The sequence below is a fragment of the Ursus arctos genome, unplaced genomic scaffold (assembly GCF_023065955.2).
Source record: "Ursus arctos isolate Adak ecotype North America unplaced genomic scaffold, UrsArc2.0 scaffold_10, whole genome shotgun sequence".
Taxonomy (NCBI): domain Eukaryota; kingdom Metazoa; phylum Chordata; class Mammalia; order Carnivora; family Ursidae; genus Ursus; species Ursus arctos.
In genome coordinates, this window is record NW_026622764.1 from 2,855,386 (window position 1) to 2,881,606 (window position 26,221).

Below are 26,221 nucleotides of genomic sequence, written 5' to 3' on the forward strand. Positions count from 1 at the left end.
GGCTGCGTCAATGTCAGCGTTGTACAGTTTGGCTTTTCACGTCTCTGGTAACTGACTCACAGCGGCTCAGTGTGGAGGGACCTTACCAGTCATGTCCCCCAGCCCACTGCTCCCGAAGCCACACTGTCCGTCTCTCCCTCCCTTTGGAATAGTGCTGCCCACTTCCGGTCTCTGAGCATGTGGGTTTCCATGGTTACTGCCACTCCCTGGTTGCACAAGGTCTCAGGACTTCTGGGTTACTTTACTTGGGGGAGCTCTGAAAGCTTCACCTTTAGAGTTAATAACACAGAATCCTTCCTGTGAAACAGAAAAGCTGGCAACTTCTCTCCCTTCATCCTGAGAACAGGGCAGACATTTTTGGCTTTCTGCACACATGAGTTTGCACAAGCTGCTGATTGTTTCATTGTCCTGGTGGCAAGACCACCGTCGTGAGAGCAGGGGAGCCGCGTTGTGGCTCTGGCTCTCGCTGGGCTCTCTGTGGCCTCAGACTTTTCAGGAATAGCTTGGGCGGGGGTTGACTGTCTGAATTTCAAGGGGCCGTCCGGCTCTTCCCCTCCGTGTCCGTGTGACCGGCTGGTGTCAGGAGCACCTTCTCGACGAGCCCCCAGCCCGGAGAGCGCCTGACATCAAGCACCGTCCGCCACGCTCTATTTCTGGCTTCTGTGTCTAGCAGACAGATGGTGGCAGATGTATAAGGCCAATTTCAGTAACTGTTGTTTAACTGAGGCTTTTAATTCATCCGCACTTGTGTGAATAAAATAGAAAATTGCACACACACACACACACACACATCTACGGAAAATCGGATGACTAATTTAGGCCTCTACCCGTTCCCCATCCATTTTCATGCAAATGTTCCAACATAACTAGGTGTAATTATTAACACCATTTATAGTCATTTATCAGCATTGCTAACACTCTGTTCATTTTGTGACTTGAATGTAATTATGTGACTGCTGGTGTTTAATTTTTTTTTCTTTTATAAAACGTTATCCTGCCATCAAAGGGTTCCCGGGCCGGTGGCAGGTCTGAGTCAGAAGAGCGTGTGTTGCTTTAGCTGGTTGCTGGGTGTGGGTCCGCCTGGCTCCGGAGGCACCCATCCTGGAGGGGGTTCTATGGGAGGTGCTCCCGCCGTGTCCCACCGAGCGCCCTGCCCAGGCCAGGGTCCCGCCGCGGCTCTGCTGGCTGCGAGTCTGCAGTGAGTCCAGAGCGGGCTCACAGGGACACCCAAGCCCAGATGCAGCGTTTGTTCCTTACTCCGTCACCATGTAGTTCTTCTGCTGAAGATGATTCTCAGCTGAAAACAAATGGCTGAATTCCGGAAGTGGTGGCACTTGGGTTTCACCTCTTGTGCCTCTTGTGTTAATTCTTGTGTCTCAAGTGTTAATTGTGTTTGCTGAAATCCATGCTCCCTGTTGAAAAATCGGAAAACACTGGAATGCACAGAGGAGGAAACGCATGTCTTCAGTCCCCCAGCCCCTCTGGGAGATGGCCGCGGTTACAGCCTGGCCTTCTGATGTCCCCCTTCCCACAAAGCAAGTCCCCCAGCCCCTCTGGGAGATGGCCACGGTTACAGCCTGGCCTTCTGATGGCTCCCTTCCCGCAAAGCAAGTCCCCCAGCCCCTCTGGGAGATGGCCGTGGTTACAGCCTGGCCTTCTGATGTCCCCCTTCCCACAAAGCAAGTCCCCCAGCCCCTCTGGGAGATGGCCACGGTTACAGCCTGGCCTTCTGATGGCTCCCTTCCCGCAAAGCAAGTCCCCCAGCCCCTCTGGGAGATGGCCGTGGTTACAGCCTGGCCTTCTGATGTCCCCCTTCCCACAAAGCAAGTCCCCCAGCCCCTCTGGGAGATGGCCACGGTTACAGCCTGGCCTTCTGATGGCCCCCTTCCCGCAAAGCAAGTCCCCCAGCCCCTCTGGGAGATGGCCACGGCTACAGCCTTGCCTTCTGATGTCCCCCTTCCCGCAAAGCCGATGGTTCAACAAGTGTTGGATGTGGGTATTCTAGCACTGAGGGGGGCTTACACAATCAGCAACAGGGCTCCACACCGCCGGGTCTGTCATAAGCACGAAGCTGGATCAGACCACGCGTGCGCAGAGGACGGGTGGGAGCACGGAGAAGAGGAACGACAGGCACAGGCTTCGTCCCACGCTGTCCCTGCGGCCGTGCTCAGGGCGTGTGCTCTGTACCTTCCAGGTGCGCGGTGTGTGAGGCGCCAGCCATGGTGATGGCCGTGCACAGCCAGACCATTCAGATCCCGCAGTGCCCCAGCGGCTGGTCCTCCCTCTGGATTGGCTATTCCTTCGTGATGGTGAGCATTTGAGGAAACTCCCCGCGCCCCTGGCAGAGCCGCCTGCTAAGGCCCCCACCTCCTCCCTCTGCGCCCAACTGTCAGTTCTCGGGCTCCCGACCAAAGCCTCTCCAGGAGCCTGGCCTGCTCCGCTGCAGACAGCAGCTGTTCCAGCGCCTGGCCAGAGCCCGCCTCCTGCCTCTGGAGCGGCTGCTCTGGAACTGGGTGGTGGGGACGCCATGTGAGCTTTCCCGGAGTCAGAGCATCTCCCCAGGAGGAGAGGAGATGTGTGCACATTCAAGCAGCTCGCATATGCCCAAAGCAGAAGCACTGGGGTGTGGGGGGTGGGGGTGGGGGCTCGCCAGTGTGCGGGAGTGCGAGGGCCCACCCCCTCCTGCGGGGAGATGCTGCACTCCTACCACTCGGCTGTCCCGGACACCAGGTCCCCGATGTTCCCACCCCAGAAACGCCAGTTAAAATAGGAAACATGACACCTGTTTGAGACCCCACGGTAGCTGCTTATTTGACCTTACTGCCCCGGTTTAAAGTAGCGATTGCCTGTGTGAAGGCTCTGTACCCGCAAGGCCAGGTCATAGTGGGTGACCCCCAGTAAGCGGCCCGCGGGGCTCCTTCTGGCTCACCACAGACCCCGCCCGTCCTCACCATCTCAGGTGCGGTCACGTGGACGTTTGGGCCCCTGGAGGATCTTTAGTCCACTCTGTTGACAGGGAGAAGGGCTTCATAAGTTCTGCCCTTAGTCATCGCGAGTGCAGGAAGAATAGCACAGCCAGGAGAGCAGTTCTCGAAGTGCTCGTGTCTGCACGCCAGTTTGGTTGTGAGGTTTCCTGGGCGGACGAGGCTTCAGGTAGACTCTTCAGCAGGGCCAGAGACTTGGCGGCCACCCAGAGATGCAACAAGTGCTTCCATAACTCTAAAGAATGCGTGGTGGCTGCTTTGTCAAGAAGCCGGAGATCAGGACACCAGCAATGGTGACGTAGATTGAATTTTTTAACTCCATAATCATAAGAAAAACTAGACGGAACCTCATTACGACAAAAGTGGCCCCTGGCCCAAGGAGTAAAGGAAAGCATTTTGTCACCATGACAAAGATCTGAAACAATGATTGCCCCTAATTTCCCCAAATCAAGAGGAAAGCAAAGTAATGGTGTCCAAGAGAATGAGTGCTCCATTCCTTCCGAGTCATTGGGGGCCTTGTGGGGATGTGGAGGGGCTCTGGGCTGGCAGTCTGGAGACCCCTGTACTTATTTCAGCTTTGCCTTGAAACTGGGACCATGGTCAGATCCAGAATGTTCTAACTAGCATTCTCCAGTCCTCATCTGGGAATGGAGGGTATTAGCTTTGTCCTCAAAGGGCTCTTGTGGCTCTGAAATTCTCGCATCTGAAACAATAGTCATGGCGATTTTGGAGTGTCTTGTCTCATTTTGGATTGTTCCTCTCGGTCCTGGTTTCTGAGCACAGGTTGACCCTCCTCGAGCCCATTAGACCCAACTGCATTTCAACAGTTACAATAATGGTTACCCTTTTCTTTCTCTGGTTTAAATTGTTTCTTTTTTCAAGGAAAAGGAACCGATGATTGTTCTTTGCCTTATAAAGGGACACATAGCATCTAATACAGGATTTTAATTATCCTCTCTGATTTTGATTAGAAAGTTTGATTTCACATCTCTTGGTTCCAACATCATTTACACATTTTGGCTATTTCGTCTGTCCCAAGTTAGAGGAGGTTTCAGCATCTCAAACATTGTGAATAGCGAGGACAGCATTTCTTTAAATCCTGATGCGCCTGGGCTGGCCATATCCTGTTAGGGGAGGACCGGTGGCGGAGTTCTGGTGTGGGGTCGCGGGCTGCCGTGCTCTGCGTGTGGCGCAGGGACCGGCTTGCAGGTGGAGGGTGGTGTGGGCACAAGTGTGTTTCACGGTGACCTGCCCGAGGCTTCTCCGCGGGGCTACCCTGGTTCCTCGCCGGGCACCACGAGGCCCCATCTGTGTGGCGGGTGGAGACCTGACTCACGGCTCACGTCTGCTCCGCAGCACACCAGTGCCGGTGCTGAAGGTTCTGGCCAAGCCCTCGCGTCCCCCGGGTCTTGTCTGGAAGAGTTCAGGAGCGCGCCATTCATCGAGTGCCATGGCCGTGGGACTTGCAACTACTATGCGAACGCTTACAGCTTTTGGCTTGCCACCATCGAGAGAAGCGAGATGTTCAAGTAAGTCGGGAGGGCGTCCAGATCCGTGTTCCTTCCGGTACAGAGTGTTAAAGAGGGTTCTGAAACGCTAATTAGGAATGCGTCTTCCACAGGCAGTGACGAGGATTCGGTTCTGTTCTGTGTGGACAGATAACTGCGGTGCACTTCAAAGGCAGATCTCAGGTCACAGGTTCAATTCTTTCATTGGCCATTTTTCATTTTTGTAGATGGATTCTCTACAGTGTAGTTGGAACACCTGGCTCTTCCAACAGAGCATTTAAAAATACGTACTTAACAGTCGGCGAGGGAGGGGAGAGCATGTGCTCTCATAGCAGTTGTGATGCTGACTCTCGTGTGTGTGTTGGGTCAGTTCTGAGGGACGTGACCAGACTATTTGTTAGACCCATGAAAATAAAAATTAATTTCAGCCCAAATGCACCGGAATCGATAGGGAAGACCTTCCCCTTCTTTTCCATCACGATTTCACCGTTGAGACAACTGCCCTGGGTGACTGCTGACCTTGCTGACCTTGCCGCGGAGCCCAGTGCGGTCGGGATGGAGAGGAGTGCGTGACGAGCCCTCTGTCCTTTGTGCAGCCCCTGCTGGGCCGGCACAGGGGCCCACGAGCCCGAGCAGTGACTGTCACTCCCCAAATACGTACCGCTCCCCCTGGAGACGCACCTTTCTGTCTTTGCCTTTTCAGAGAGAGTTTTGTGGAACTCTTCTGTCAGCCTGTCTCTCTCTTTTTTTTATAATAATATTTTTTTTATTGTTAGTCACCATATAGTACATCCCTGGTTTCTGATGTAAGGCTCGATGATTCATTAGTTGCATACAACACCCAGTGCACCATGCAATACGTGTCCTCCTTACTACCCATCACCAGCCTATCCCATCAGCCTGTCTCTTCTTAAGTTAGATCATAAAAGGCAAAGCAACACTCTCTCAACTCGTAATATTTTAAGCACCAAAAAGTACCAGGTACTTAATGGGTAGCTTACAGGAGACTTTTCAGGCAACTGGAAACTTGACATCAACTCTCGGGTTAGAACTTAACCATCAGCTCCTAACTGAGCACTTGGGTGTATCAGGTCCTGGGCCTTCCTTTATAGGGTTAATAGGTAATAATGGGTTGGTTTTCTGGTTTTTGTTTTTGTTTTTGTTTTTGAACCAGCAGCCTGGCACAATGGACTAAAACAAAAATTAGATAAGATTTCATTATTTCAAAAAATTAATTTGGGGGTAATAAGATTTTCACAGAAGTTGCTAAAATCAGCAGCCCTAATTTTAGGATGTTACTCTTATTATATGGCTGCTTTAATTTAATAGAATTTGGTTAGAGCCAACTTCAGTTTAGTCTTCACTGCTCTAATAGTCAAATTACGGTAGATTATCTAGGATCAAGGAAGCATTTGGGGCACTAAATGTCTCCCTCTCTGGCCTCCAATCAGACTACCTGCATATAATCCAGCAAAAGCTTATAGAAGTATTTCCAGGTCTACTTAATTATCCTGGATTCCTCATTTATTACCCCATTCAGCCAGTGTGTAATGAGCACTTACTCTGTGTGTGAGGGGTTGCAGGGAAGATATCGTCTTCCGCTGAGGAGTTTATGATCTGGTTGAGGAGAGAGGATGAGGGGGAGATGACAGTCGTAGGAGGTGGGGTGGTGCCGGGGGCGAGGCTCAGCCTTTGGAGCCCAGCAGATGCGGGATGGCTGTTTCTGTGCCCTCCCCAGTGTGCACTTGCGCTGCCACCAACCTCACGGCCAGGGATGGGGGTGCACGTGATCGCGTGCCTCGCTCCCCTGCTGTGAGGGCGGCTGACACCCAGCACCGTGTCCGCTCAGTCGGGGCGAGCCGGGGTCGCTGTTCGTCCCGGGCTGGGGCCCCCTCCCATCCAAGCCCTCAGAGATCTCTGGGGCGGGGGGAGGCCCGAGGAACTGGGCCACCTCGCTGAGCCGTGGGGCTGACGGCCGGTTTCTGTGTCGTCCCGTAGGAAGCCCACGCCGTCCACCTTGAAGGCCGGGGAGCTGCGCACGCACGTCAGTCGCTGTCAAGTCTGTATGAGAAGAACGTAATGAAGCCCGGCCCTCCGCTAACGTACAACATGGTGCTACTCCCTCCTCTTCCCATTCTTTTTTTTAACAGCAACGAACCCTAGAAATATATCCTGTACCTCACTGTCCAGTATGAAAACCGTAAAGTGCCTTATAGGAATTGCGTAACTAACACACCCTGCTTCGGTGGCCTCGACTTGCTGAAGGAGAAACAAAGGCCGTGATAAGCTGTCATAGTGACATACCAAATGGCACTTGTGATGAAATAAAAGTCTAAGTCTGTCCTACGATCCAGTGCACTGATGCGTAACATGAGACCTCCATCAGGAGACCAAGGGTGCTAGGAGGTGTGCGGGGCCTTCCGTTCTGTTTGAATGCCCGTTTCACTCTTGTGTTATAACAGATGCAATTTCACCCCCGGATGGGATGTCTGTCTGTGTCACTGTCGAGCTGGGTCTGTACAAACGGCAGTCATGTAACCACGGTGTTTTGGAGCTGTGCGTGGAATGGCGGGCTCAGCAGCCGTATCTTCCAACCCCCAAGTATAAATTTAGGTCTTTCTGCTCTGTGTGGTACTATGCAGCTGCTTTTGCAGAAATCACGAATTTCCTGTGGAATAAAGATGGTCCAAAAGTAGGCAGAAATTAAATATATATATATTTTAGTAATTTATATAGATGTCAGCAATTAGGCAGGTCAAGTTTCCGTTTCATTTCCACTGTTAAAATAAAGCTTACATAGTTTCTTCCTCGAAAAGACTGTGTTGTCCTTTCACGTAGATTTTTAAACACTCGGGTGTTGGATGGAAACATCCGTTCTCACTGTTCACCTCCAGACCCAGACTCGTGTATCGCCAAAGCCAAACCCAGGTTCATGAGCGCGGTGTCTATTACAGTGAAGCGTGTACTTTGAGCTGTGTTGTTTTTATTCTGTGTTGATATCTTCAGGGTTTTAAACACTAATCACAACTGAATGACTTGACTTCAAAACCAGCAACCGTAAAAGGCCTTCGTTATATTTGTATTCTTCATTCTGCAGCCTGGTGCGGAAAACAGCTCTGTAGGACCTTAGTGTCAGTGTCCCGCACAGAAGCGCCTTCGCGTGGCTTCCTCGTTCTCGCGAGCGCTGTGCAGATGTCAGCAGGGAACGGATGGATTGCAGGAGAGCAGAGTTGACCACTATGCCTGAAATGACATTTCACCCAAAGTCTCCAAAACGTTTTTAAGACTACTAAGGCCTTTTATGTAATTTCTTTCAATGTGTATTTCTTATAAATTCAAATTTGTAATAAAACTATTTGTATAAAAATTAAGCTTTTATTAATTTGTTGCTAGTGTTGCCACAGAAACATTAAAAGTTACTGCACAAGCCACTAATAAATTTGTAAGCTTTGCCTACCTTAGATTAAATTTATTTTGCAGTTCTTCCAAATGAGAGCCAGACTGGGCATAATTTACAGAAATTACTGCAAAGGAAAACGATTGCTCGTCTTCTTCTGCCCTCCCTCCCACCCCTCTGTCCATCCAGGCAACCATCATCCATCAGTCATCCGTCCATCATCCATCTTCCATCCATCCATCATCCATCCATCCATCCATCCATCCATCCATCCATCATCCGTCCATCCATCCATCCATCCATCCATCCATCCATCCATCCATTGTATGTATACAAAGGATTTGCAACTTTTCAAGTTCTGCTTAGACACAAGATAAACAGAGATGAACAACATACACATCCAACCATCAGAAGCAGGTTCAGGGGTGCCTGGGTGGCTCAGTCGGTTAGGCGTCTGCCTTCAGCTCAGGTCATGATCCCAGGGTCCTGAGATTGAGTCCTGTGTCAGGCTCCTTGCTCACTGGGGAGGCCGCTTCTCCCTCTGCCTGCCGCTCCCCCTGCTTGCTCTCTCTCTCTCAAATAAAAACTAATAAAATATTAAGAATAAGTAAAAGCAGATTCAATGGGGGGGGACAGAGGTTAGAACCGAGATTACGGCTACGCGATGTCTGGGGGGAGGGTTGGAGTCCAAATCTTAACGTAGGAAAGAAGATGACAGATTCTTTTTCCCTGGTGATCTCAGTTTCAGTTTACACTTAATCAAAACACGATCCCTGGGGAATGAGTGTGACACTGCGTATTCAGGAAAAAGCTCTAAATCGTGCCATGTTTTTGGTTACCGCACCCGACCGAGCTGTAGTGAGGACGGAATGGGGCGGTGGTTGAACGTGACCTCACGTGCTTGATCAGGAAGCCTCAGTGAAGGTCTAGTTTCGGCCCCTCCCACCCATCCGTGATAAAACCGAGGGAAAGGGCTCATTTGCCTGTCTTACTATATGGGAGTGGATAGGAGGAGCGAATACTGAATCATCAGGCTTGGCTCCTCCGAAGTCACAGGTGGAGCCCCTCCATGTGGCAGCCACATGGGAGCATTTTGTTTCTATGTATAAAACTGATTGATGAGAAATCATTAGTTACTAGATACAGGCTGATATATCCAGGAAAGTGCAAAGAGGGTGATGATACCTTGAATCCCAACATTCAGATCCTGTGCGTTTTCTATTGTTAGAGCAGGTTTTATGTTTTATTTTTTAAATTCTGCTACAGTAAAATTGATTTATGTAATGGACAGTTCTATGAATTGTAACATATGTAGAGGTTCATGTAAGCCTGATCAGAATCAGTCCACAGGGGCTCCTGGGTGGCTCAGTCGTTAAGCGTCTGCCTTCGGCTCAGGGTGGGATCCCGGCATTCCGGGGTCGAGTCCCACATCGGGCTCCTCCGCTGGGAGCCTGCTTCTTCCTCTCCCACTCTCCCTGCTTGTGCTCCCTCTCTTGCTGGCTGGCTCTCCTTGTCAAATAAATAAATAAAATCTTTAAAAAAAAAGAATCAGTCCACAGAAGGATTAGAGCACCTGAAACACCCCCTCGACCTCTCGCTTCCCCCCACACCCCCGCCCTGGCGCCTGACCGCCATACTCCGTCTCTATGACTGGTCTCTTCAAGAACGGAATTACAGAGTGTGTAACCTTTGAGACTGTCCTGCACTCAACGTGATGCGTTTGACAGTCCTCCAGAATTATTGCGTGCGTCACCGGTTTACTCCCTCTTACTGCTGAGTGGGATTGTGGAAATGTACCGCACGTCATCTGTTCACCTGGCGAAGGACATTGGGGCTACTTCCAGTTTTTGGTGATTATGAGTAGAGAATGAACATTCATGTTCAGGTTTTTGTGTGAATGTAAGTTTTTATTTCTTCAGGGTAAATACCCAGGGCTAGGATTCCTGGGTCATAGGGTAATTGTATGTTTGGCAGTATAAAAACTGCCCGACCGTTTCTGCAGGGGGCTGTACCGTTTGGCATTTCCTCCAGCAACGTACCAGAGCCCCAAGTGCACCACATTCTCCCCAGCGTGTAGAATTGTATTTTTTTGTGAGTCATTGTGACCTGCAGTGTCATTTAGCCATGCTTTCAGTTTGCCTTTCCCAGATGGCTCCGTGTTGACCATCTTCATGCATTTTTTGGCCATCGATGCCTCCTCTTCTTTGAAGTATCTATGAGGTTTTGCTCATTTACAAAAATCGTTTCCTATGCTATTGAGTTTGAAGGTTCTTTGATACCCTGCTTACAGATCACTTGCTAGAGAAGTGGTTTGCAAATTCATGCTCTTAACAGCATCTTTCACCGCCGTGCTAGAGTTTTGCATTCTGATGGTGTCCGGTTTATCCATATCTTTTCTGTGGGACATGTTTTGGTATTATGTTTAAGAACTTTCTGATTACCCCTCGGTCATCAAGATTTTCTCCTGTTTTCTTCTAAAAGCTTAATGGTTTTACTGACTTCATTTAGATCTGTTATCCATTTAAAATTGTTTTTAATTGATGAAATTCACATAACTTTAAACTCACCACCATGCAGTCAACAATTCAGTAGCATTTAGTACATTTACAATGTGAATTTACTATATCTATTTCCAAAACTAGATGTATTTTCATCATCCCCAATCCAGAGCCCATGCAGTAGTGACTCCCAACCCCTGGCCACCCGTGGTCTGCTTTTTCACTATGGATTTTCCTACTCTGGTTTCATGCAATGGGGTAATTCACGTGTGACTGCTGGGTCCGATTTCTTCTACCCAGCCTAATGTTTCTGGCGTTCATCCACACTGTAGTACCCGTCAGTACTTCATTTTTATGTCTGAAAAATTTCCATTAGATGGATATACACAGTGTTCATCCATTCATCCACCGCTGGGTGTTTGGGCTGCTGGGACTTACAGCTACTGTGAACAGTGCTGCTCTGAACATGTGTGCACATGTATTTAAGTCCCCGTTCTCACTTCTTTGGAGAATGAATCAAGGACTGAAATTGATGAGTCCTGTGGTTACTCTAACTTTTTGTGGAGACATCCGATTATTTTCCACAGAGGCTGGACCATTCTCCACCCCCACCAACACCATGCCATGCCTCCAGTCTCACATCCCCACCAACCCTTACTATTTTCTGAGTTTTGATTATAGAAATTCTCCTGGGTGTGAGGTGGTATCTCATTGTGGTTTTGATTTGCATTTCCCTAATTTCTAATCATGTTGCGCATCTTTTCATCTGCTTATTGGCCATTTATGTATCTTCTTTGAAGAAAGAGCTTCAAGTCCTTTGCCCATTGAAAAAATATTTTTTTTGGTAAGCGTTCTTTATTCTGTATACTAGACCCTTCTCAGATACGTGATTTGCAGATATACTCTTCCATCCTGTGGGTTGTATTTTTACTTTCTTGATAATGTCTTTCGATGCACAAAATTTTACAATTTTGATTAATTACAATTTATTTTTCTTTTGTTGCTCGTGCTCGTGTCATATCAAAGAACGCATTGGCAAATCCAAGGGTATGAACATTTATCCGTATGTTCTCCTGAAAGCATTTTATGATTTTAGCTCTTATATTGGGTCATTGGTCCACTTGGAGTTAATTTTTGTACATGGCATGAGGTTGGGGACCAACTCCACTCTTTTGCTTGTGTATATCCAGTTGTCTTACGCCATTTATTAAAGAAACGACCTTTTCCCCATTGGATAAGCTTGACACTTGTCAAAAATCAGTTGGCTGTAGATACATGTGTTCTATAATCCATTTTGACTTATTTTTTAGATGACATGTAAGTTTTAGATGAAGGTTTATTATTTCGCATATAGATATCCAATTGTTCAGTTATTGAAAAAGGCTACCATTTCTTCACTTAATTGATTTTACATCTTTGTCAAAACGAATTGCCAGTGCTTTGTATGGGCCTCTTTCTTGGACTCCCATGGAGGTAACCAAGCATTTATTAAGCACCCCTACTCTCCAGACCCCCCTGGAGGAGACAAAGCAGTACAACACATCTCCCCTTAGAAGTTCAGATCACCTGGAAGGTAAGCTCTGGGTGCAGGAAATAGTCAATAATTGGGGCCCTGAAGGATGACAAGTGAACTTCCAGACTTGGAGCCCCTCCTCTCTCGCTTGAAACCACAGCCGCTCATGGCAGATACGAGATGGTCTCTTAAGGACGTCGAGGGAAAGTATTTCGTGAGCCTATTTGGTAACTTCCAGAATACAAGTTTTCCTGTTTGTGCTCCATCTTTTGGAGGCTGCCTGAAAGGGCTTTCCCTCCTGCCCTGTCCAAGGCCTCTCCCAGCTCTCTGGGTACAGAAACAGATACGGTCCATTGCCGAATTTAAAACCTGCATTTATCACCTGCCCTCCACCCAGCTCTGCTCAGAACAAGTTTTGAAAGGACTCTGATTCCAGGACCGTTTCCTCCTGGGTCCATCACTGAACTGTCTCTGGTCGTCCTTATACCTTGGCACAGGTGGACACCTGCCCCTAGAGGTGGGATGAAGAGGGGATGCCCCCGGGATCCCCCTGGGCACTGCTCCCAGCGTAGGCATGTCCACTCAGCGCCCTGCCCTACCCTGCACACCTCTGGGTCCTTCAGCCTCAAGGGCACTGTTCCCCTGCTACTCAGGAATTTCACATGTATTTGTAATTTATTAGTTTAAAACTTAACATTTTCTCTCTAGGTTAAAAATGAAGCTCTGGAATCGGGAAGCAAGCTAGCCAAGTTTGACAGCTGAGTGCTTCAGGAGCTCCGTGGATGCTGCAGGGAGGCTCGTCCCCCGTGGTGGGACTCCCGGGGGCCAGCCTGACCAGCAGCAGCGCCAGCGCCTGCGGGCTGGGGGACAGGGTCACCCTGACACAGCCCTCCCAGAGCTGGCTTGCCGCACCCCTGCAGGGGGGCTTGGCCGCCCCTCCCTGCCGGCCCTGCCGTGCTGTGTGCGGGGACAGGTTGGTCCTGGCAGCTCTGAATCATCCCCACGCTCCTTGTGGGGAGTGTTTCCTCTCATTAACGCCCTATTTGTACTTCCTGAGCTCCCCCGTCCCTTTGCCTGGCCTGAAATAGCTGCGCGTTCCCAGGCCCTCGCCTCTGGGCCGCCTGCCGCCCCAGCATCTGGCCGGCCTCCCGCTCCCCGCCCGAGCCCCCAGAAGCCGCGCTGAGTCACCGTGGACCTGAGTCACCCCGCCTCCGTCAGGAAATGCCTGTTCTAGCCTTCTGCCTGGAAGCAGGTGACTTCGGAGCTTCGGCTATGCATTGTGCCATCCCTCCCCCGCCCCCAGACAGTCCTCCCAGCTTGCTTTGAGCAGAAAATTTTCTTGCACGATTTCACACAGAAGGTACCAGGCGCTCTGCATTCGGGGGTACTTACTTCTCTGATGCGGATGTGGGAATGCTGCCTCTGCGGGCGGGTCCAGGGAAGCACAGCCGCTCTCTTCCCACGCAGGAAATCCGACCCCCCGCCCCAATTGCGGGGCCCCTCCCGGGGGGCACAGGGTCTGAGGCAGCACTGTGCCTTTCTCTTCCATGTTTAAGGAGGTGACTTGGGAGCAAATCGCCAGGTGCCCAGTAGACTCTGTGACCAGGTCCCTTCATGTTTTTAATGCAACTGAGTAAGAGAGAAAGTGTATGGAGAGTTATTCCAAATGTGCAGTGTGCATCGTAAGAGTGAAAATACACGAAAACACACGTGTTTAAAGAATCAGGAACGGACCTTGCTTGCCCTGCATGCATCTCATGTTGGGTGATTGCCTTGCTTGGTATATAGGAAATCCCGTCCCTAACGCCTGTGTCTCCTTCTGTCACTGCCCAGGGCTGTCTCTGTGCTCCCGCCAAGTGCAGGAGTGACAGGGGCCGAGCCCTACGGCGCAGCAGGCGAGGCTCTGGGAAGCCTCTCCTGAAGTTGGGGGTTTGTGAGAAGCCTCACCTCCGGAAGCAACATGGCAGCTGGCTCTTCAGAGGAGCGGTGCGTGGTCCGGGCTGTGGCAGCAGGGGGCTGAGTGAATGGGACTTGTCCTGCCACACTCACGAGGAGCTGGAACCCCCAGCAAGAAAAGAGGCTTTGAGAGTCACATATCCTGAAAACAGCTGCCGATAATTGGGGGTGGGGTGGTAAATTCCCATCCAGTTGAAACAGTCCGACTCCCTCAGCCCCACCCGCCGCACCCCCATCCCCTGGCACCCCGCAGCACCCCTGCCAGGAGGAGGAGAACCAGGGGAGTGTGAGCCATCAGTCTGCGGGGGGGGGGGGGGGGGGCGCTGTGCTTGCCCTGTACTCTTGGCGAGGCCTGCCCCCATGCCTGGACACCAAGGGGATTTTCCAGACTTGTGCCCTGGTTGGGGAAGGAGGAACGGTGGGGCTTGGGGCAGGAGCTGCAGGACGCGACCTCACACCCGTAGGTGTGTCTGGAGGCGTGAGCTCCACACAGGGGCCTGAGGGAAGGGAACTGGCTTGTGCTGTTCCGGCCCTTTCCAAAGAGGGTTGCCTCTGGGGAGCCAGAGTTGGCTCTCCAGGGTCAAAGAGAGGGAGGTACGGAAACTCGTTCACGGGCCCCAGGAGAGCCAGCCTCCGAAGGCGTGGAACAGAAGCCGGGCTGAGAGGAAGGCTGTGGGCTGTCCTCATCCCGCCTGGTCCCCAGCCCCGAGGGCCAGGACGGGAAGAGCAGGAGAGAGTAGGGAGGACCCCATCTTCAGCTCTTCAGGTGAGCCCCCACCAGCCCTTGTTTGTTGTTCATTTTCTGTGCTATGGACCCTTGGCCACTCCGACGAAGCCCACGGAAACTTTCCCAGAAAAAATTTATTTAAAAATGTATATAGCACAATACATATAGAGCATTGTCTAGAAACTTAGGATATTAAATGCACTTATCAAAATACTTGAAAAATTTGAGTATAGTAATACATGTACTTTTTAAAAGATTTATGTATTTATTCGAGAGAGAGAGAAAGAAAGAGAGAGAGCACTTGCAAGGCCATGAGCTAGCATGAGCTGGGGGAGGGGCAGAGGAGGAGGGGGAGGGAGAGGGAGAAGCAGACTCCCCAGTGAGCGTGTAGCCCTACGCGGGGCTCCTTCCCTTGACCCCGACATCATGACCTGAGCCGAAATCAGGAGTCCGAGGCTTAATCGACTGAGCCACCCAGGCGTCCCCATGTACTTCTTTGTAAGCACGTGAATTAGGTGATCTAGAGGCTGGTATAATTACATCTTAATGTTCTGGTGAACACAAATGATGTTTCATAACATGCGAAGTTACTAAGGAAGGACTGTAATGTGATAATATCTGTTTTTTCTTTTGGTGACCAAGTCACAGATCCTGATAATCCCATAGTGGTTTTTAGGGATAGTCATAACTGAGAGAAATGCTATGTTTCAGGAGAGGCTGGTGAAAGATAAATGTGGGCTCTTTTCCTATCTAACTAAGTTCATGGATTCTGAATTCCACGGAGCCAGATGGAAGGACCGCTGGGAGAAAGGACGGCCACCCAGCAGCAGGCCGCAGAGCAGGGCACCCGACCGTGCAGGAGGACCGTGTTTATCCTGCAGGACAGACGTCCCTTTGTCGCTGGAGGGAACCCAAAGGTCCCATGTTGGCCCAGGTTACTATGGACGGACAGGCGACTGCACCCAAGCATTGTTTGGACCGTCGAGAGGAAGCGGAAACCTTTTCACTTACATTCTCTGGGGGTTCACTTGGAAATACTGGACTTTTGTTCCGTTGTGTCCAGGAGGAATGTACGGGCTTTGAGACTAGACTGCCTGGGTTCGAATTCTCGACAATCACTCTTCACCCTGGCTTGTTTCCTGATCCGCAGGACTTCGTACGTAGGGTTGGGGGTGGGGGGAGTTGGCTGATCGGTGTGAAGTGCTGAGAACAGAACGTGGCAGGTGCCCGGGCACCTCCTGGGTCTTTCCTTGGTGCTTTCCTGGGCTGCCTGATCCTATCCATCTGTGGGTTTAAAGAATCAAGACGATCCTAACCCTTTCCAGCACATTCCTCGATCCATTTCTCTTCACTCAGCCGTTGCTAGCAAACTGGCTATAAATAGAAGCGTGTGCGTGCAGTCCTCTCGCTGCCGTGTGAGCCCCGGATGGCTCAGATGACACAGTGTCCCAGGGCCAGCCTTCGTCACCGCAAAATAACCTCCTCACTAGGCCAGCAGACATGGGCAGTGCTCTAGTAAGTTCCATAGGTTAAGGCTTGCTTTATCAGGTAGTATTTGGGAGCTGTGTGTGATATAATTCAAACATAATCAACATAGCAACCATCCACTTTAAATTCCTTAATGTCCTGCTTTATAATTTCAGATTTATGGGAACATGACAATAAACCTTCATGGCCTTTCCATTTTCCCAACTGTCTTAGATGAATTGTACTAAGGGAAGTCTCTCTTAAAATACAGAGGCCGCTGCCCTTGCTGGTCTGTTCACGCTCTCTCTGGGGTTCGTGCAGGAACACAGTAATGGCAAGAGCTGCAAGCAGGAACCTCGGCCTCCAATACAAACCCTTACCAAATACAGAGCCCTCGGTTACGCTTCCTGTCATTTAGTTGTTTTAATGATAGATCCTCCTGTCCCATGTGTGTGTTTCCTCCGTTCTTTCCCAATGGGACACTTGTATGAGTGGAACACAATTGTATAGGAGTTTATTGCTTCTAAAATATTGATAAGGCAATTTCAAATAGTCTGCTTTTCAATCATATTGAAACTCATTTGCTGAGTAAGACCCATCCTTCCGGATCTCCCAAATCCAACCACACGTTGTGACCCCTTCCTGAGCGTCTGGGCACCTTGCACGGTCATGGGAAAGCAAAGAGCCAAATTCTGCGTGTAGTGTTTCATGCTCCTCATCAGACTTGGTGTCTATCATTTGACCTTCCTGCTGTGCTCCCTCGCCAAGGACAGCATGGAAGAGATGTGTATCAGTTAGCTATGGCCGAATAACAAACCACTCCAAGCATGACTTACACCCGTGAATTGGCTGACACGCCCGTGGGCGGACAGCATGTGCTCGATCGCCCACTCGGCTCCCTCCCCCGGCCCGGCCCCATCAGGCGTCTGCTGCCAGTGCCGTTGGCTGGGGTTGGAGGAATGTGTCACTCTTCATCCTCAAGGTTCTCCCTGGTGCATTCTGAGCTCCCAGAGCCCCAGGAGACAGAAGCCCAGCGCACGGGCACCTCGCAAGCAGCTGCTAACGCTCCATGTGCTGATGGTTCTGGACTGTTTGTGTCCCCCCCACCCCCAAATCCATATGTTGGAACCGAACCTGGTCACACATTCCTGCTGGTATTAGGAGGTGGGGCCTTTGGGAGCTGTTAGCTCATGAGCGTGGAACCCTCCCCACCGGGATTAGTGCCTTATGAGAAGCAGAGCTGCGTCGCCGCTCCCACACGTGAGCCCAGGGTGAGAAGCCCCGAACCGGCCAGGAGAGGGCCCTCAACAGACCCCGGAGCTACTGAGCCTTGATCTTGGACTTCCAGCCTCTAGAGCTCTGACAAACACGCCTGATGTGTTTCTGTGTGAGTGCACGGGCGTTTTGTTGTCTGCCCTAAGATCCTTATGTGGTATGATGTCAAACACTGGTCACAGGACCCTAACAGAGAAGTCGGACTATGTGACCCTCATCCTTTTACAGTCTTACTGATGTGAATACCTACGTTTCTGGACATAAGATGAAATTCTCATTCCCCAAGAGTTTTCCCCATTATTTAAGATTCCGTTTTGGCTAGTTTTCCCTCTGACTCCCCTCTCCTTTACTAACATTATTGAACCTTTTGGAAACACAAAGAAGAGGAAACGAGGCATTCTCGTGGGATGCTGGGAAAGCAACCTTCTCTGCCATCAGGACACACGTCAGAGATCTGTTCAGCGTGTGCTGCTGGCATTCCCATCATCACGGCCCTTGCTTCTAAAGCCGTCTTACTGTGAGCTTTCAAACAGGGCGGGAAAGAAGAGGCACAGGCCGGTCTCCTGCGTCCGCTGAAGGTGCTTCCCCTTCTGGGCGGTGGGCAGACTCAGGGCTCTAGAGCTTCTGCGTAGACTCCGGGGCTGCTGTCAGAGGCGGCCCTCCCCGCAGGCCCGCTCCCCCAGGGCCCCTGCTTGTCCAGCGGCAAGTACGGTGTGAGCCTGTGGTCCAGGAGGGGCTGGGGGGCTGTCCCGTTGGGTCTCCAGCCCTCCCCACAGAGGAGCCCCACGCGTGTTGCTCTTTTCCTGAACAGAGGACGCATCTTTTGAAAAGCAGAGCGATTGAGCCAAGGATGACACCGAGTGTGAATGAACCCTTAGCAAGTGCAACGTCTGGGAGGCAGATCGGCCGTGTCAAGGAGGTTACACTAGCAGTGGGGCGGAGGGGACACACTTCTGGGCCCTGAGTGACTGACAGGATTGTGGGTATAAGCAGGGGTCCCTCTGCTCCCCACTCCTGTCTGTTCCTGTGTGTGAACAGCAGCCTGCCCCCGCTGGGGGCCACCACGTGGCTCTGCTCCAGGTGACGGCTCTCCGCTCTCTGTCCCGTGAGGACCGAAGTGGCCACTCCTTCACCTGCTCCTTCTTGGCTGGTTGCCCTGACCTGGGAGACCGCGTCTGCCCCTGGACACCCCTTTCAGGAGATGGCATTCTTCTGTGCTTTCCTGGAGGCCTGCGGTTCGTGGAGTGGTATTCAGGGTGATGGACTGCAGGCTTTCCTGAGATGCTCAAAATTCCCAACGTAAGTGAAAAGCCCACCTGTGAGTCCCTGGTACATTCTGGTTTGCTAGATGCCACCTCATTCTGCAGAGGACCAGAGGGGTGTTTTAGAAGCTCGTTCAGCAGGATTCCTTTGTTTGCACCTGCGACCCAGCCCCCCTCCCACCCTGAGCTGTGCCCAGGAGGCCCATCCGAGCTGGTCCACGGACACACTGCCCCCAGCCTGGCTTCTGTCACAGGAGATGGGAGCACGGGGGGCAGGGGAGGGGGTGGGGGGGTAGGTAGGGGTGCTGTGTTGATCTTCCGAAGGCTGCAGCTCCGCGTTCTGGGACTTTGGGCACCGTCCCTCCCCTGTCCCCCAGCGCCAACGCCGGAGGCCCCGCTGTTACTGCTCACTTGAATCCAGCCTCATCTTGACCACCAGTGTCCGGGTCAAATCCCCCTCTACGCCACCTGCTCGCTTGTGCCGCCTGGGTCCTGCAGCACCTTGACTGGTACACGTTTGAGACCAAAGTCTGAAGTGAAGACGGGGGAGTCAGAAACAAGCCACAGTGGCATCGTTTAAAAGGCCACAGTTATGGGGCGCCTGGGTGGCACAGCGGTTAAGCGTCTGCCTTCGGCTCAGGGCGTGATCCCGGCGTTATGGGATCGAGCCCCACATCAGGCTCCTCCGCTGGGAGCCTGCTTCTTCCTCTCCCACTCCCCCTGCTTGTGTTCCCTCTCTCGCTGGCTGTCTCTCTCTCTGTCAAATAAATAAATAAAATCTTTAAAAAAAAAAAAAAGGCCACAGTTATGATTTGCACGAAACACTAGGTATCCCCTGCTGCGGGCTGACTTGTGTCCCCTCCCAAGTTCCTATGTCGAAGTCCTAACCCCCTGTGTGATTGCAGTTGGAGACGGGGTTTGGGGAGGTAATTGGGTTAAATGAGGTCGTGGGATGGATCCTAATCTGATAGGGTAGGTGCCTTCTAAGGAGAGGAAGAGAGAGAACGTGTGTGCACAGAGTTTGAGGAGAGGCTGTGTGGGGCAGTGACAGGTGGCCATCTGATGCCAGGCAGGAGGCTCTCATCAGAACCCGGCTGTGTGGGCTTCCTGATATCAGGCCTCCAGCCCCAGAAGTGTGAGAAACAGAGGTCTGATGTTTAAGCCCCAGACCGTGGTCCTTCATTATGGCAGCCCGAGCGAAGACACCCCCAGTTCCATACAGGTCCCCAAGGTGGGCCACGAATTTGACTCCAAGGTTCTAGAGTAAATGATATACAAGATTTGTTACCGATTTTCTACTATAGTTACCGTGCAATGTAATTTTTAAGTGGCTCTCTGTGTCCCTAGTTTTAAACGATCTTCAGTGGAGAGAGAGAGAGTGTGTGTGAGTGTGCGTGTGCACATTAATGCTTCTTGGAACATCCTCTTAACCCATGGCTTTCATTTATACACATAGCACCTGTTACATACATGTCATCTGTCATAGACACATCGCCTGTTGCACACATATCACCTGTTACATACATAGCTCCTGGTTAAGCGGTTAAGACTGAGCACAGATGGGCCAGAGTTGGCTTCAGCCAGATCCCTAATTAGAAAGTGGCAGAGTAGAAATATATCTGATCAAGGAAGGGACGCGCCTACACGTATGCAGCCTGGACCACGTTCAGTACACGTGGAAAGAAGCAAACAGGAAAGGTCTTTGGAAGAAGCAAGGGGCAGTGGAGGGCGGGGCCCTTCCCTCTCCCTGTTGTGCATCTCCCCGGACGTGCTGGTGTGTGGGGGGGTGCTGAACACACTTACAAGGGCAGCCCAACCACCCCAGATGAGTGTCGGTGGGCAGGGGGCCAAGGGAGATCCAGTCTTCATCGTGCTGACCATCTGGGGAAATGACAGTGGGAAGGGCAGGGACGGCGCCTACTGAACGAAGTCCAGGTGTGCTGGGGACTCGGAGCGCCCAGGTGCACGGAGAAACTGTGCTGGAAACTTCAACCACGCCAGGCCCCGTGGTCAAGGCCTGCAAGGAAGGCAGCAGGGATGCACCAAGGGGGCGAGGGTGCTGTAGAAGGAGCCACTGCGGGGACCGCAGAAGCTGGAGCACCTCCTCACGGCCAACAGCGCCCCCTGTGCATCCGCGAGTGTCTGAGAGCCGGTTCGCATCCGTGCCTGGAGACCAACCTTCCGTGATACTGATGTCACGTGTGTGCCTGTTTTGGTTTCCTGGGGCTGGAAACAAATGATTTATTGTCTCACCGCGCTGGAGGCCAGAACTCTGAAATCCAGGTGTCTGCAGGGCTTTCCCCCCGAGACTCCGGGTGGAGTCATTCCTTCCTTACCTCTTCCCAGTGGTGGTTGTCCACCCGTGGCCTTCCTTAACTTCTGGAAGCATTGCTCCAACCTTGGCTTCTGTTGTCACATGATGCTCTCCTCGTCTTAGGAGGACAGCAGCCACGTGGGACCAGGGCCACCCTATAGCATGACCTCATCTTAACTAATCACATCCCCAACGACCCTGTTCCCAAATAAGGTCACGTTCTCAGGGGTTGGGGTTAGGACTGCAACCTGTCATGTTTGGGGGACAATCCAAACCTCAATGATGCCCCGATAAAATGCTTTTATTGGCGCAGTGGGCCCTCGAGCTCTCTCTCCGGGGCATCTTTCTCCAAGGATCTGCAGTGCCGGTTCATGCTGTAGCTTGAGCTTATTTTTCACTATGACGATTTTAGAAATGTCAAGGCTGCGGCCCGACGATATGGTGCCTTTGTTTTTATCCTCAGGAAGGACTCCGTGCTGCTCTCAGATGTTGGCAACTTCATATTTAAGAGGACAGGAAGCGGATCTGACACGCGCACTTCCTCGCGGGCTGTCCTTCCCTGGAGGAGGCTGGTGCCAGAACAGCACGTTAGGTTTGGGGGGGACTTTGGGTGAGTGCCACACAAGTGTGAGTTATAATTATACTGCTCCCTGCAGCACGTTTTCCCAAACACCCTTTCTGCTCATCGGAATTCGAACCCTTCCAGATAACGGTTCTGTGAGTTATTCACTATTTGACAGCATAGCTACTGCCTTTGAGTTGCCTTTAAATGAGAGGTCAGGAGGTTTGATTCTCCCTCGGGTTGAACTGAAGGCGGCGTGTCACAGGGGTAAGCTATAGAGTGCGCGGCTGTGGCCTCCCGATGCCAGCGCCATTCCCGTCTGCTGAAGCCAACCGTCCACTTATTTTAGGGGGAGGGAGATCGTTCATTCAAGATCTTGCCTGTGTTTTTTATTTTTTATTTATTTTTATTATAATATTTTAAAATTATATTATGTTAGTCACCATACAGTACCTCTCTGGTTTTTGATGTAAAGTTCGATGATTCATTAGTTGCGTATAACACCCAGTGCACCATGCAATACGTGCCCTCCTTACTACCCATCACCGGCCTATCCCATTCCCCCACCTCCCTCCCCTCTGAAGCCCTCAGTTTGTTTTTTATTGTCTTAGCAAAGGGTGTATGGTTTGGAGCAGTTTGGTTCTGAAGAAGAGGGGCCTACCCTGGACAGACAGCTTCTGGTTAAAGCTGGCGCTAGGATGGCCAGTGTTTCAGAAGAGAGCAAGGCAAGCCCCCCCGGCTCCGTGGCGAGGGTGATGCGAGGTCCAGGAAGCCACGGCGCGCTCCTCCTGCATAGTGCCCGCCCCGCGGGGTTTACCTGGTGGGGCAGCTGGTGACGGCCCCTCAGCCCTTCTTGGTATGCTGGCCTTGAGAAACATTTTTTGGAGGGATATCTGTTTCTCCATCCTCTTCTTTAAAAGCTATCTGTCCGAACAAAAGTAAGCCAAGCTAAAACCCTCTCACTCCCCAAACCAAACCGTTAGCCTCCAGTTGAAGCAATATTTAAGGAATTGTGGACTGAGGACAGGTTGCCTTTTTCCCTATGACCAGACAATTGGTTTCAACAAGTAGCCTAGATTTCTCTCCGTCCTTTTTTTTTTTTTAATTTATTTACTTGACAGAGAGACAGAGAGCACGAGTAGGGGGAGCAGCAGGCAGAGGGAGAAGCAGGATCCCCGCTGAGCAGGGAGCCCGATACGGGACTCGATTCCAGGACTCTGGGATCACGACCTGAGCCCAAGGCACACACTTCATGGACGGAGCCGCCCAGGCGCCCTTTCCGCTCTGTCTCGGGTGGCAGTTATGGGAACCTCAACCTTCCATGTTGGTAGGGAAGCTCTCAGATTCGCTATGTGCTCGATGGCTGCCGAGTGCCGGGAGTGTACCACGGGTTTTGCGGACACTGTCTCACGTACGCCTTACAACTGGGTGAGGTAGATGCTGGTCTCTGATTCGCCTCCGCTGAGGGGCCAAGAGATTGTCCTGAGACCGTCAACGAACGTCTGTGCTGAGGGTCTAGGTTCTCCTCTTTGCACGAGGCCACGACTTTCTTGGGCGCAGGTGAGGAGCCTGCCTTATTCCTCGGGCTTCCTGCAAGGACCCAAGCTTGGACTACTAGGACCCCAGCTTCGCTCTTTCCCTTTCAGGGAGGCAGCTTCCTGTACCAGACGGACCCCATGACCCCGGAGCAGCTCCAAGGGAGCTCCCCTCCCATATTTAGGAGCGCCACCATCACCAGAACCCAGGGCCACTTCAGGGGACCCCCGAATCCTCTGCTCTTGCTTTAGCGTCTCTGCCTTCCCCCCGCCCCCGCTCCCCAGACTCAAGAATAACCCCGAGTGGGTGGCCTGCCCTGCTCCACTGGGAATGATCTTGAAAAATCCTCTCCGGACGGGCACACCGCAGGAGGAAGCTGTGTCTCGTCCTCACCGGCCTTCTGCTCGGCGCAGGGCACAGCCCCTCCGGGGACGGCGGTCGGGAGCTTGTTTATGTCGTGATGATTGCTCACGTGATCGGCAAAGACAGACTCTGGGGGCCGAAGCAGGATGTGCCCCTCCACATTTTAATTGCTTCCAAGAATGATCAGATAATTGCATTCCTTTGAAAGATCCATGAGAATATGCTGAAGTGTCCCAGCAAAACAAAGACAGGCTCTGCGCGGTTTCTATTCTCGTCTGGCGTTGTGGCTGGAAACTGAAGGCCCGGGAAGGAGCAGGCTGATGGGGGGACGGGCCCCTGAGGGAACGTGTCCCTGAGCGAGGGATGCTAGCGAGCTGTGCTAATTAAGAAGGGCACGTGCCGCCCCCCCACACCAGCTGAGCCCCTCCTCCAGTCACACCTGTTGAAGGCATGAGAAAATGTGAGGAGGGGGGTCTCGAACCCAGGGCTGGCGCTTCCGGGAGCTTGGACACAATTCACATCCATCCTCTTACAGAGATCCCTGCCTGTGGAAATCTGAAAGGCGAGGCTAGTTTTCCACGGAGATGTTTAAAGGCTCGGGGCGCCTGGGTGGCTCAGTCGTTAACGTCTGCCTTCGGCTCAGGGCGTGACCCCAGGGTCCTGGGATCGAGCCCCACATCGGGCTCCTCCGCTATGAGCCTGCTTCTTCCTCTCCCACTCCCCCTGCTTGTGTTCCCTCTCTCGCTGGCTGTCTCTCTGTTAAATAAATAAATACAATCTTGAAAAAAACAAATAAAGGCTTAACCACTTTTGTGAATCAGATGTGACTCATTCCGGCCTGTCCTTGTGACCCACTGGTCCGAACAAGTAGATGCTTTTGTAAGGGAGAAAAAGGAAAGGAAACAAAGACGAGAATGCTCTCTCATCATCTACGTTTTTCAGTGCTTTCTGTGTTTTTCTGTCAAAAGGACGGGGGAGCGTAGACAAAGCGAGATTTTCTGATGTGACTGTGGCATCCGGCTGGGTTCGGGTGTTTGCGTTTGTATTTTCAAAGGAGAAGAGATTTCTTCTTGCGTCCAGCAGTCAAGGGTGCCGGGCATGGCCGTCGGGGTCGAATGCTCAGGCCACAAATGCTGACATAAGAAGGACCTTGGCTTTGGGCTCTAGACTCCTAGGGGCCAGGGCGGGAGCCGCAGGCCTGAGACTCACCCAGTGTGCCCCCAGGGAATGCAGCCTCTGGAGGGAGGTCATCAGTCCCTTATTTCGGGGTGTTACACAGGTCATGGGGCCAGCACAGACATTCAGAGGATGAAAACAGTGGTGTCTGAGTGTTTTGACGAGGCCAAGTCAAGGTGCTGAGCTCTGGGAGGGAGGCAGTTGGCTTCGCGAGGCAAGTGTCTTTAAGGCAAAGCCCCCACCGCTGTCTGAGGCTCTCGGGCCTTAGTTCTGTGGAGACCTGTCTGTTGGATTTATGTTCCCGAGAGTGTAGCGGTCCTGTTGTAAGGAGTAGAGGGTCTGGGGTGGGTTCCATGGCTGCTCCCAAGTTCTCACACCCTCTCTGGACTAGACCCGTGATCATGGGACCGTGCCACACCCCCTACTCCCGTGGGTGGGCCCCCACTGGTGCTGGGATTGGCCCCATGACACCTCGAGACTGCGGGCGGCTCTGTGTGCTTCTGTCCCCTTCTCTTGCTCTTCTGAGCTTGGCCCGGAGAAGGTGTTTCAAGTAGCCACGGGTCAGGGAGGCTGACGCCTCGTGGAGCCGACTGAACGCGCCCCAGCCGACCCCCCGCCAAGCAGGACTGCTCCAGGCGCCCATGGGCCCGTGAACGTGATAAACAAGGACGAAGAAGCCTCGGATTTTCAGAACTCCTTTTATTACGCAGCGCACACCGGCGAATTCAGGATCTTTGGGTGCATAGTGAGCCGTCCTGGGTGAGCCTGTCCCACGTGGAGGGTCGGCTGGGATGGCACGAAGGACTTTAGCGCTCAGGGACTGGGCTCGAGAACAGCAGAGCGCGGCTGCGGAGACTGTGGCCCCAGAGGTGAGGGCTCTCCCGAGACCGCCGGGGCCCAGGGTCAGCTCCCTGCGAATCATTTTCCTCCCTAAGCCCGGTGAGAAGAGCACGCACACACGCGGCATCGTTCTTAGGGAGCTCCCCCCAAAGGAGCCCCCGCGACGCAGGGGCTGGTGTCATTTGGGTGGTACGTGCCCTATTAATATTAATCATCCGGTGGAATCCGAGTAACTTCCCCACATTGCCGTCCCTTTCAAGGATCCCTGTTGGATGTCTCTCTTTGAAGTGGAATTTGAAAACAAATTGACAGCATCATTTGGGTGACTGGCCCAGCTATTGTAGAAAGGTTTAAGAAGATTAGCTCAGCTCCTCGACAAGATGGGTGGACCGCACTTCTCCTTGGTGCCCCGTCATTAATCTGCACTGAGAGCCCCTTCTAGAAGTGTTGGGGCCTGGGAGCTGGCCCGCCAGTCCCTTTGTCAGACCCACATTCTCTGCCACAATCAGCCTCCATCTGCACGACGTTCATTTTCCTGAACAATGAGAGGCAAGGACCATTCCATGCAAAACTGCAGTGCTGGAATGGGTTTCAGTTTCCTGGGCGGCAGTGCTCGTGATCACAGACCTCACGAACTTCCGAATGGGGGCTGGACAGCCAGTCCTGGGTTTCCTGGGGGACACTAACGGACCTCCGTTGTGCTGGGGCACATCACCGCCCTGTCATGCCACCACGCCGTGGCCGTCCCTTTCAGTGCAAAACACATGCTTCCCAGGGGACACAGGGGTTCCTCCTCCAAGCCTGATTCTCACCTGGGGGAATCGGCGTGCCCACATGGGTAAG

The 26,221-nt window shown here is 52.1% G+C and overlaps 1 protein-coding gene across 1 annotated transcript in view; it reads left to right on the forward strand.

Moving 5' to 3' along the window:
• Positions 1-7,859, forward strand: part of COL4A1 (collagen type IV alpha 1 chain) — a 139,258-nt gene extending 131,399 nt beyond the window's left edge. Inside the window, exons 50-52 of the mRNA XM_026493595.4 lie at positions 2,195-2,309; positions 4,341-4,513; positions 6,491-7,859. Coding sequence (XP_026349380.2) covers positions 2,195-2,309; positions 4,341-4,513; positions 6,491-6,572 — 370 coding nt within the window. The 3' untranslated portion in view covers positions 6,573-7,859. The remainder of the gene's footprint in view (positions 1-2,194; positions 2,310-4,340; positions 4,514-6,490) is intronic.
• The last annotated feature ends 18,362 nt before the right edge of the window (positions 7,860-26,221 follow it).